The sequence below is a fragment of the Hyla sarda genome, chromosome 4 (assembly GCF_029499605.1).
Source record: "Hyla sarda isolate aHylSar1 chromosome 4, aHylSar1.hap1, whole genome shotgun sequence".
NCBI lineage: Eukaryota > Metazoa > Chordata > Amphibia > Anura > Hylidae > Hyla > Hyla sarda.
In genome coordinates this window covers 370,323,230-370,335,846 of record NC_079192.1, presented here as the reverse complement: position 1 = coordinate 370,335,846, position 12,617 = coordinate 370,323,230, and the positions used below count along the sequence as shown (strand labels likewise).

Here is a 12,617-nt window from a genome sequence, read left to right as displayed (position 1 = left end):
GGAATCCTGTAACCAGACTGACAGGGCTCCCTGCTTCTATAGCCCCTTTGGGCGGAATACAGTATATACAGCTATCTATAGATAGCTGTATATAGTGTATACAGAAGATGAAGAAATCCCCTTACCTCCCTCCAGTCCCCGCAGGGCCAGTGTAGCTCCGCCCCCTAGTAATGATGTAATTATGGGGTGGGGCTACAGACAGGAGCCAGGCTGGTAAGGGTGTGAGGCTCTGTTCAGTCTGTTTTGTATAATGTGAACAGAGCCTTCTGGCAGTGTTCTCCCAGACAGGGTGCCTCCAGCTGTTGCTAAACTACAACTCCCAGCATGCCCAGACAGCCAAAGGCTGTCTGGGCATGCTGAGAGTTGTAGTTTTGCCCCAATTGGAGGCTCCCTGTTTGGGAATATATTGCATTATGGGCGCTCTCCCCAGCAGAGTGCCAAAAATGTCCTAACCAAATTTTTTTTTTCTCGTTTCAGAACCGTGTAAGCAGAGGATTACGGCGGATTTTTTTTCTTTTAAGAAAATGGTCAAGGGCTGTGGGGGAGTGTTTTTCTTTTTTTTTATAAATTTTTTTCCAATGTGTCTTTTTTTTTTTTAAATCAAATTTTCAGGCTAGTTGAAGCGTCTTATTGATGGAATCCATTACTAAGCCGGGGCTTAGCGTTAGCCCCAAAAACAGCTAGTGCTAACCCCCAATTATTACCCCGGTACCCACTTCACAGGGGTGCCGGTACCAACAGGCCCAGAGCGTCAAAAATGGCGCTCCTGGGCCTAGGTGGTAACAAGCTGGCGTTAGGCTGGGGAAGACCAGTAACAAAGGTCCTTGCCCACCCTGGTAACGTCAGGCTGTTGCTGCTTGGTTGGTATCTAGCTGTGAATAAAAATACAGGGAACCCTATGCGTTTTTTATTTATGAAAAAAAAAAAAACGCATAGGGTTCCCCATATTTTTTTCACAGCTAGATGCCAACCAAGCAGCAACAGCCTGACGTTACCAGGGTGGGCAAGGACCATTGTTACTGGTCCTCCCCAGCCTAAATAATGCCAGCCTGTTACCTCCTAGGCCCAGGAGCGCCATTTTTGATGCTCCGGGCTTGTTGGTACCAGCTCTTCCTGGCACCCCTGTGGCAGTGGGTACTGGGGTAATAATTGGGGGTTAGTGTAGCTGTTTTTGGGGCTAATGCTAAGCCCTGGCTTAGTAATGGATTCCATCAATAAGACGGCTTCCACTATTAAGCCTCAAAATTCTATATAAAAAACATGACACATTGGAAAAATTATTTTATTTAAAAAAACACACACCCCACAGTCCTCGTTAACCATTTTATTAAAATAAAAAAAATCCAGTTCATCTGCCGTACTTCTTCGAATCCGCCATAATCCTCTGCATACACTGATCTGAAACAAGAAGAAAACAAACACAAAAAATTGGTTAGGACATTTTTGCCACTCTCCGCTGGGGAGAGCACCCATAATGCAATGTCTACCCAAACAGGGAGCCTCCAATTGGTGCAAAACTACAACTCCCAGCGTGCCCGGACAGCCTTTGGCTGGGAAGTGTTGGCCTGGGACGATCCTGGCACCTACAGTTCCAGGGGTACTTTGGCCTGATCTTTCCCGGTCACCAAAGATCAGGGCTTTGAGGATTTTCGCCTGGAACAGAAGGAATGTACCTGTGTTGCCAGTGTACCTGGACAGTACAAAAGAATTGTACATGGCAACCTGGACCATGTAGACCGCAATTTTTTTAAATTTTTTTTACCATGTCCAGGTTTTCCGCATGGCGTTATATGGCTTGAGGACTTGATCAGAGAGATCAACTCCCCCCATATACTGATTTTAGTCCATGATACAATCAGGCTTGAGGACTGTTGTTGTGGTACCTCGCACAGGGACAGGTGAGCTGCTGTTACCATGAATTGTGGTCAGCATAAGGACATCCCTCTTATTCTTATACCTGACCAGCAACAGGTTTTCACTGGTAAGGGCACAGGACTCCCCTTGGGGATAGGTGTCAGGAGGCCTCTTTGATTCTTTCGCACCTTTCCACAAGCGGACGTGGATCTAGGGGCGAGATATTTAAAAAGAGGGATACTGGTATAAAAGTTATTTTCGTAAAGGTGGTAACCCTTATCCAGCAGTGAGGGCAAAAGGTCCCACACGAGTTTCCCGCTAACTCCCAGAGTAGGGAGGACATTCTGGGGGTTCAATAGGGGAATCCCGTCCCTCATATACTCTAAACTTGTAAGTGAACCCTGAGGTACTCTGAGTTTAGAGTTTCTCACCATACCTCGTCTGCTTAGTGGGAATGTATTGGTGAAAGATGAGTCTCCCCTTAAAGCTAATAAGAGACTCCTTTATAGAGACCTCCCTTTGGAGTACGAAGGTCTCCAAAAATTTGTCCCCAAGAGTGATCAATGACTAGCCTGGTAAACACCCCCGTGTCATGGCCATACCGTAGAGTGGGGTCTGGTAGAGGACTAGGCCCATAATCAGCATGAGGCCCCAAAACGTCCTCATCTTGGCTAAACTGACGGGGGTCCATCTATTGGGCCTAGCCAGAAGGGAATCTGGGTGATGGGCATACAGGCTTGTCTGCTCCACCAGTAGATTGACAAAGTTCATTTCAGTGAAACAGGCAATGCCAATCTGCATTCCAGGTTGGCCAACAAATGCAGGAATCACAGGCTGATAGTCCTCTGCTCTCCAGACAGGTTTACCTGTGCCCCCTACCAGTGAACCTAATGCTCATAATATTGCGGGGCACTGGGTCACTTGTATGGGGGGGTTCGTGGCCTTGCCCGGTGGCGTATCCACCACCTTCTAGGGGGCTCATCATCACTACTTGATGATAAGGAAGACAACAGGTAAGTGTGGTCTTCCTTGCCCTCAGCAAGTGGAGGAAAGGGGACATTATCCCACTGCCAGCTGTTATAACCGCTCCTGGAGGTGGCGTCACCGCCACCTCCCTCCTGGGTGTGGGGGATGATTGGTGGTGTGTATTACACCAACGACAACACTCTTCTTCAAGATCATTAGAGACCCGAATGACCCCAATAGCAGTGATTTGCCGGTGGTCACTGATATGGAGGGGGGGGGGGGTGTCTCCGATTCTCAATAGGCATAGCCACAGGATGCCTGCTGAACAATTTCAACAGGCATTCCATTACGATTAAATGCACGGCGGTCCTCAAGTCCCAGGACGCGAGGGCATTCCTGTACACCCTTGGTCCTTAACCCCTTAACGACGCAGGACGTATATTTACGTCCTGAGCCGGCTCCCGCGATATGAAGCGGGATCGCGCCGCGATCCCGCATCATATCGCGTCGGTCACAGCGCTAATCAACGGCCGGGACCCGCGGCTAATACCACACATCGCCGATCGCGGCGATGTGCGGTATTAACCCTTTAGAAGTGGCGGTCCGCCGCTTCTAAAGTGAAACTGAAAGTATCCCGGCAGCTCAGTCGGGCTGTTCGGGACCGCAGCGGTGAAATCGCGGCGTCCCGAACAGCTGATCGGACACCGGGAGGGCTCTTACCTGCCTCCTCGGTGTCCGATCGACGAATGACTGCTCCGTGCCTGAGATCCAGGCAGGAGCAGTCAAGTGCCGATAATGCTGATCACAGGCGTGTTAATACATGCCTGTGATCAGGATGAGAGATCAGTGTGTGCAATGTTATAGGTCCCTATGGGACCTATAACACTGCAAAAAAAAAGTAAAAAAAAGTGTTAATAAAGGTCATTTAACCCCTTCCCTAATAAAAGTTTGAATCACCCCCCTTTTCCCATAAAAAAATAAAAAACAGTGTAAAAAAATAAATAAATAAACATATGTGGTATCGCCGCGTGCGTAAATGTCCTAACTATAAAAATATCATTAATTAAGCCGTACAGTCAATGGCGTACGTGCAAAAAAATTCCAAAGTCCAAAAAAGCGTATTTTGGTCACTTTTTATAACATTAAAAAGTGATCAAAAAGTCCGATCAAAACAAAAATCATACCGATAAAAACTTCAGATCACGGCGCAAAAAATTAGTCCTCATACCGCCCCGTACGTGGAAAAATAAAAAGTTATAGGGGTCAGAAGATGACATTTTTAAACGTATAAATTTTCCAGCATGTAGTTATGATTTTTTCCAGAAGTGCGACAAAATCAAACCTATATAAGTAGGGTATCATTTTAACCGTATGGACCTACAGAATAATGATAAGGTGTAATTTTTACCGAAATATGCACTGCGTAGAAACGGAAGCCCCCAAAAGTTACAAAATGGCGTTTTTTTTTTCGATTTTGTCGCACAATGATTTTTTTTCCGTTTCGCCGTGCATTTTTGGGTAAAATGACTAATGTCACTGCAAAGTAGAATTGGCGACGCAAAAAAATAAGCCATAATATGGATTTTTAGGTGGAAAATTGAAAGGGTTATGATTTTTAAAAGGTAAGGAGGAAAAAAACGAAAGTGCAAAAACGGAAAAACCCTGAGTCCTTAAGGGGTTAAAGTGGTAGCATATGCTTTAAAAAAAAAAAAAAAGTCTGGTTTTGTTACAAGATTATTTTAGCACTGTTTTTCTATTTTCTCTATTTCAGGGGGTGGGACCAGAGCTGGGCTGTTTTCCAGTAAAACACACACACACACACACCAACACAACACAACACACAACACACAACACACCACACACCACACAAAACAACACAACACACAAAACAACACAACACACAAAACAACACAACACACAAAACAACACAACACACAAAACAACACAACACACAAAACAACACAACACAACACAACACACCACCACCACCGGGCAATCACAGTACAGACTCCTTTCCTATGCAATAACATAGTGCTGGTGAAGTGCACCAATCAGGCTGACACTGTGCTTGGTTGATGATTTACACAATACACTGCTACAGATGGCAAGTGAAAGGAGATGAGGTTACTGATGCACTGGCTTTGCAAGGTGCTGTGTAAGCAGATATGTAAAACAGCAGCAATGAAGAGGTTACACTAAGCATTGAGCTGCTTTTGAGAAGAGGTTGGGATTACACTGCATAACTTTGAACACACAGCAAATAGATATGCTGATATTTACACAAAAGAGGGCTGCTCTAAGCTTTATGGGTAGTGAGAGATAAGGCTTGATTGACCTTTTGGGAACAATGTGGATTATCTTCATCAGGCAGACTGGCTCAACCTTCGGTTACATACTCACCAGGCTCTCTCTTTCCTGCACACAGCACAAGCCTGTTTTTGCCTGATCATTCTTTTACTAGAGATGGATTTTTCCTAACCACAGGCAGTGGATACCAGATTGCAGGTAAGGCAGACATATAGTGGATACGTTTTTGGTAAATAAAGTGACTTACAAATGTTATACAGATAATGTAGGCTATGACATGGAGGGAGAACAGTTTGAAACCACAGTCACCAATTCTAGATGGAGCTTTGAATGCTTTCCCACACTGCCGGTGTAGTAAAGAAAATTGTTCCCTGTACAGAAATTTGTCCAAGCAGCGGATGATAAATGCTGAGTCAGCAAAGCCACCTGATTGGCTGAGATGCGCACATCCGCCCCATACTATTGGTTGTTGGGGGTGTGTGCAGCCTCGCTCTGCTCAGTATTTGGTGCCAGCTGCCTGGACACATTTCACTACACCCCAATCTCTGCGCTCTCACAGCAGAATAAATCAAACTGTATCCTCTCTATGAGAGTGGAGAGATTGGGGCGAAGAACAGGGATGTTGAAAACTGTGTCCCCACTGCTGCAGCTCTCTCTCTCCGCTGCTGTAAAACTGTGAACCCGATCCCCACAGCTCTCTTCAGCCTGGGGGATGTAGAAATGTGTGTCCCTGCTACTGGCTCTCTGCGGCGGGGATGTAGAAGTGTGTGTCTTGGGATGTAGAAGTGTGTGTCTTGGGATGCAGAGGCAGGGGAGACTGCTATCCATCACCGCTCTTCCCTGCCTCTGATTACCACTTCTTCAAATCAGTGAACCCGTGCCCAAAGATTTTCTACATCTTCGAGGCAGGGGAGAGTAGTGATCGCGCTCTCCCCTGTCTCTGCGAGCAGTGAGGCACGGGTTCTCTGATTTGAAGAAGCAGTACTCAGAGGCCGGGGAGAGCGGTGATGGATAGTGGTCCCCCCTGCCTCTCCACTAGGACACACATTCCTACATCCTTGCCGCGGGGATCGGGATGGAGAGAGCCAGCAGCGGGGACACACATTTCTAAATCCCCCAGGCTGATGAAAGCCGTGAGGATCGGGTTCACAGTTTTACAGCAGCAGCAAGAGTGAGCCGGAGCAGCAGGGACACAGTTTTCAACATCCCTGTTCTCCGCTTATGTCCCGATCTCTCTGCTCTCATAGAGAGGATACACTTTGCTTTATCCTGCTGTGAGAGCGCAGAGATCGGGGTGTAGTGAAATGTGTCCAGGGAGCTGGTGTCAAATATGGAGCTGAGCGAGGCTGCACCCCCCCCCCCAACAGCCAATAGTATCGGGCAGGTGTGTGCGTCTCAGCCAATCACAGTGGCTTTGCTGACTCAGCATTTATCAGCTGCTTGGACACATTTCTCTACAGGGTACAGTTTTCTTCACTACACCGGATCTCAATATAATGTCAAATAATGTAATGTTACAACCCCAAAATTATGTAAACATCACGCACAGAAGATAGTCACCCAGTTTTTTTTTTTTTTGTTATTTTTTATTCTCCTAGCAAATACATCACATGTTTGACACAAGGCAGTGTTTAAACTGCACTGGACGTGACTGGTATCCAGGCACAAAGGAGGAGCATAGCAACTTCCAGTGACACTCTCTTGTAATGCAGTGTAAAATATTGTTAACCATAACTCTGACAGGCAATGTACGGCCTCTTTCACATTGCCGTTCCCATGCGACCCATTAGGGGTCCGATCTGCTCTTATTTGTTTTTTTGACCATAAAACGGGTTGGATGCAAACGGCTACTATCGGGTCCCAACGAACCGTATTCACTTGCACGGGGTCTGATGGTGATCCAGTAATTTTACAGTTTGCACTATATTTTTCTCTGCTGAACTTACGTTCTTCTGGCCAGATTGACGACGGAACTCCGAATAGCGGAGTCTGACGGAAATGTGAACGAGGCCTAACAGGTAGGCTGACACAGAAGGCAGACATTGAAACTTATTGGCACCAGTGATTAAATCATAGGGGTGCCAACACTGAAACACACTTCTTACACTGTGTTATTACTATATGACCTCTCAGGTAAGGGGGTTAAAGAGGAACTCTGGCACAGAGCATCTTATTCCCTATACACAGGATAGGGGATAAGTATCTGATTGTAGGCGATCTGACCGCTGGGACCTCCTGCGATCTCCTGCCTGACACCCCAGCTCTCTCTATGCACAGATTGACCTTTTGTATAGGGGATAAGATGTTCTGTACTGGAGTTCCCCTTTAAAGGAGAACTACGGGATTGAAAGTTTTATCCCCTATCCTAAGGATAGGGGATAAGTTTCAGATCGCGGGGGTCCGACCTCTGGGGCCCCCCACGATCTCCCGTACGGGGCCGCGGCTCTCTGCATATAGATCGTGTGTCGACCACCGCACGAGGCGGCGGCTGACACGCGGCCTCCATTTACTGCTATGGGAGAGCCGAAGCGCTGCCTTCGGCAATTTCCGGCTCTCCCATAGCAGTGTATGGAGGGGGCGTGTCGAGCACTGCTTCCTGCGGTGGTCAACACGCCCTCTCTAACCAGGGCCCCGTACGGGAGATCGCGGGGGGCCCCAGCGGTCTGACCCCCCGCGATCTGAAACTTATCCCCTATCCTTAGGATAGGGGATACATTTTTCAATCCCGTAGTTCTCCTTTAAGCTATCTCCTGGTAGTTAGAGCAGTAGTCTATTTGTCACGCCACAGCAATAAAAATATGGTGAGCTAGAATAAGGCCTCTAAATCATCTCGATAAAGACATACCAGCTGTAATTAAGAGGCTAAAGTCTTTTTTTTAAGCTCTATGAAGCATAGCATGGAGCTGAGGAGAACACCAGCAGAACACTGTTCGCCTCACCTGGCAGGTCCTGGGGTTGGTGTGTGAGGCTCCAGGGACCTAAGGCCCAGATTGCATGTGAGAGACTGGGTGACAACCAACATGGCCTCCTTTTCTAGACTCTTAAATGGCACATCTGCCTAGGGAAGCTGTGAAGACATAGATCAGTGGTCTCCAAACTGTGGACCTCCAGTTGTTGCAAAACTACAACTCCAAAAATGCTGGGAGTTGTAGTTGTGCTACATCTGGAAGCCCAAAGTTTGGAGACCACTGTCATAGTTAATTAGACTGAATTACTGTGCAAGAGTCTAGGAAAGCTGTGTGACAACCCCTATGGGAAATGTGCTCATAGTTTGCTACAATGCAACACAAAAACCCAAATGCATCACCAAGCTTGTTAAACTTACAGAGGGTTCTCTTGACTTAATACAATTGTTGCAAACCCTTAGCTTCGCATCATTGGTATACGGCAGCCGGATAAAAACCTCCCACTGTTATATCCCCGCTAGACCCCATTCACTTCAATGAGCTGCACGGAGTCTGGTCGGCTCATTTTAAAACCGCATCAGTAACGGCTGCCATATAACCAATATGTGGCGTGAAGGGTGCGTTCACACTACGGAATTCCCGTGGAATTCCATGGTCTGAACTTAACATTAGCGTGAATGGGTCTCCGCAAGACCCGTTCACACTGCGGAATTTCAGTGGCGGACAATTCTGCTGCGGAATTTGCTCTGCGCAAAGAAAGAACATGTTCATTCTTTGCACGGATTCCGCGAGCACTGCATAGCCGTCAATGGTGACAGCACAGTGCCCCGCGGCCCTAGTGCCGACGTATTTTCGTCAGCGGCCGTCAGACAGAATCTCAGCTCGCTGAATTCAGCGAGTGGAGACTCCGCAGTGTGAACGCACCCTTAGGCTTCTTTCACACTGCTTTTGTGACTCGGCAGTGTGACATCCGTCAGGGAGAATAACGGGAGGAAAAATACATCATGCAATGGGTTTTCCTCCCGTTACTTCCATCAAAAAACAGCGGTGCCCAATGGACCCTATAATAGTAAATGGGATCTGTTGGGACCCGTTGTTTTCCTTTGGGCCCCGTCAAAAAATATGGGGGGGTAATTTTAAGCATCTAAAAGGAAAAAAAAGAAGCTGGTGTGCTGCTCCCTGACACAGTGCAGCAGAACCTCTCCTGTGTTTGAGGTAGGGGCCCTGGGTAGGGTACAGGAGATGGGGGTGGGGTAGAGGGTCGAGTGAAGCAGGGGGAGTGTCCAGAATAGGAAAAGAGGAGGAGTCAGAGGAGGAGCCCGGAAAGGAAGAGCGGAGGAGTCAGAAAATAAATAGAGGTAATTGGCCAAGAGGGGAGGGCCCAGGAGAGGTAGGTCCTGTTGTGTCAGGCACCACACATATAGTTCACGTAGCAAGTGGCTAAAGGACCTTTCATGACTTCACCACCATGTGATCAGTCACATGTATGGGAGGAGTCAGACACTTTGCTCATTGCGCTGCGGAGGGACTTCTGAGCAGGTAATGCGGAGTGTGCTCCCCGTTATACACTGTAGTTGACACGTGCTCCTATATACCGTACACCCCGTACATTGTAAATAACACACACACACATATATGTATATACACATATACACACACACACACCTGTAACGCACTGACGTGTTAGCGGCCCCTGTCCAGCTGTTATATGAGGAAAGCCATAAATCCTGAATACAGGGCGCGGGGCCATTTGTAGGACCAGATTCCCTCTCAGAGCCCAGTAATGCCGCTCAAACTACACACAGGACCCAGGCTCTGCGTTTGCGCCAGAACCCATGGGTCTAGAGGCCTGGATTGGGACCCAACACGTGCGGGCGGTAAGGAGGCTGCCCCTCCCAGTCTTGTCTCCTCCCCCCGCCGCCATTTTGGGTACTCGGAGCGCGCGCCTAGCCTGCCCTGGAGGATCCCATCTTGGTACGGTAGGTTAGAGCTGCCATGTCACCAATGCGGCCGGGTCCGTGATCCTCCCAGGGCCTCTGTCTGCTGCTCTGCACCGCTAAACACATGGGGGGGGGGGGGGGGGGGGGGGTGCAATGCTCTGCAGACCCCACATACCCCCCAATGTGTATAGCAGTGTGTACATTCCTATGCAGGTGGGGGTATGTGCAGAGCATTGCACCCTAGTCTGTAGTAATACAAACTAGGGTGCAATGCTCTGCACATACCCCCACCTGCATAGGAATGTACACCCTGCTATACACATTGGGGTGTATGTCCAGACTGCAGAGCATTGCATCCTAGGGTCTTTTATACACCTGTTCTGCAGTTGCACATACCCCATGGGAGTTATAACAAAATGTTATATATAAAAAATAAAAATAACCCTTCCCTAATTAAAGTTGGAATTCACCTCCTTTTCCCATTTTTTAAAAACTATAAAATAATGTAAAAAATAAATAAATGTATGTGGTATCACCACATGTGTAAATGTTTGAACTAATAGAAAAATGTTAATTAAATTGCATAGTAAATGGCGTATATAAAATAAATAAAAATTTAAGTCCAAATTGCGCATTTTTGGTCACTTCATATGCTATAAAAAAAAAGCAATCACAAAGTTCAAAACAAAAATGGTACTGATAAAAACTAAAGACCACAGCGCAAAATATGAGCCCTCATACATCCCTGTCTACGGGGAAAAAAAATGAAAAGCATAAAAAAAAAAAACTAAGAAACATTTGCTATCTCTGCGTGCGTAAGTGTCTGAACTATGTACGGTGAACTGCGTGAATGTAAGAAAAAGTAAAAAAATGCTGCTTTTTGTCACATTTTATTCCAAAAAATATAATAATAAACATACGCGGTATAATAATAGAAAAGCTTGTAGTCATGGATATCATTTTATTCATATTGACCCACCGAATAAAGAAAACGGGTCATTTTTACTGTTAAGTGTTCTGCGGGAAAACAAAACCTTCCAAAGTTTGAAAAAACAAAAATGCAAAAATAAAATTGCTTGTGTCATCAAGGCAAAATCGTCTTTGTCCTTAAAGGAGAATTCTAGAATATAAAAATTGTCCCCCTAGTGCCGGCAGTAAAAAAAATAAAAATGTACATACCTTCCTCCGGTAGCCGGCTACGGTCTCTGCCGCGATCCTCTTTCTGGTTTCCGGTGGTCGGAGAATCATACTGCACTCAGCCAATCACCGGCCGCAGCGAAGTCGGACTCGGCCGGCGATAGGCTGAGCGGCAGTGTGAGAACGCTTCAGGACACAAAATTCTTCACTACATCGGCACCTGCTGCTGGGGCGAAAATGTCACACTGCCGCTCAGCCTATCGCCGGTCAAGCCGGGACTTCACTGCGGTTGGTGATTGGCTGAGTGCAGTATGCCTCATCCAGCAACCAGGAAGAGGATCACGGCGGAGACCAGAGCCGGTTACCGGAGGCCCCGGGGGAGCGGAGGAAGGTATGTACATCTTTATTTTTTTACTGCCGGCAGTATGGGGACAATTTTTATATTCTGGAGTTCTCCTTTAAGGGGTTAAAGTAGTAAAATAAAAAACCTATATAAATATAATAAAACCTCTATAAAATGTACTACACACACCACTATATAAGGGTATGTTCACACTGGTTAAGATGTTCGCGGAATTCTCGCTGATTAAATCCGCTCAAAATGACGGCTTTTTTTTCTGCGCGGAAATGAAAGGGGATAGGACACACAATAAAATGCGCGAATTCTGCACGGAAGTTGGGCAGACTGCCAAAAATGTTTACATTTACTTCTATGGAGTTATGAGCCGAATTCCGCTTGAAGAAAGAACGTGTTCATTCTTCATGCGGAACGGAATTCTGTGACAGAATTCCGCTAGTGGAACTTCCTCAGTGTGAACTGAGGAAAGTTAACTACATACTATGGGGTATGGCGCTGCTGAATAAATCGGAGAGGAATAAGCGAGCAGAATTACTCGCTGAAATTCCTCTCCAAACCCTCAGTGTGAACATACCCTTCACACCTGTAAAGCAAAATGTAGTAGAATGTTTTTAAACACTATGGGGTAGATTTATCATTGTATTTAGAATTTTTTTGTTTGCTTATATTTTGTACACGTGCGCAAAAGCACTTTTTTTTTTGCGACTCTTGGCTGTTAGCGAAAAGCCACAAAAGATCTTACAAAAGTCAATTTTAGTTTTCGCTTTCCAGTGGTTATGGGTTTATTATGTCGCACAAAAAGTCATGGACCCCTCCAAAACACTGCAAATCTACACCAGCTGCCTCACAAAACTGCCTTTGGAAAGCACTTTCAGAAAGTCACAGAGGAGGAATCCTACAAAATGGTGTTAAAGGGGTACTCCCGTGGAAAGCGTATTTTTTTTTTAAATCAACTGGTGCCAGAAAGTTAAACTGGCTATTAACCCTTTAGATCGCCGCTGTCAAAGCTGACAGCGGCATCTAAAGGGACGTGTATGCTCCCTGGTGGGCTAGTTGGGTGGATCGCCCCCCCCCCCCCCCGCAGCAGCACGATCGCGGGGGAAGATCCACTATAGAGGTAGCCAGAGGACTTACCTCTGCTTCCTCCTG

At 46.6% G+C, this 12,617-nt stretch overlaps 1 protein-coding gene across 4 annotated transcripts in view; it reads left to right on the top strand.

The window, feature by feature from the left end:
- The first annotated feature begins 9,444 nt into the window (after nt 1–9,444).
- Nucleotides 9,445–12,617, top strand: part of LOC130267269 (piRNA biogenesis protein EXD1-like) — a 199,274-nt gene continuing 196,101 nt past the window's right edge. For 2 of the 4 annotated variants that reach the window (XM_056516728.1, XM_056516727.1), the window contains exon 1: nt 9,802–10,007. In XM_056516728.1, coding sequence (XP_056372703.1) covers nt 9,817–10,007 — 191 coding nt within the window. In that variant the 5' untranslated portion in view covers nt 9,802–9,816. Of the gene's footprint in view, nt 9,573–9,801; nt 10,013–12,617 lie in introns of those variants that run through there. The other 2 variants (XM_056516730.1, XM_056516731.1) reach the window with 2 other exon arrangements.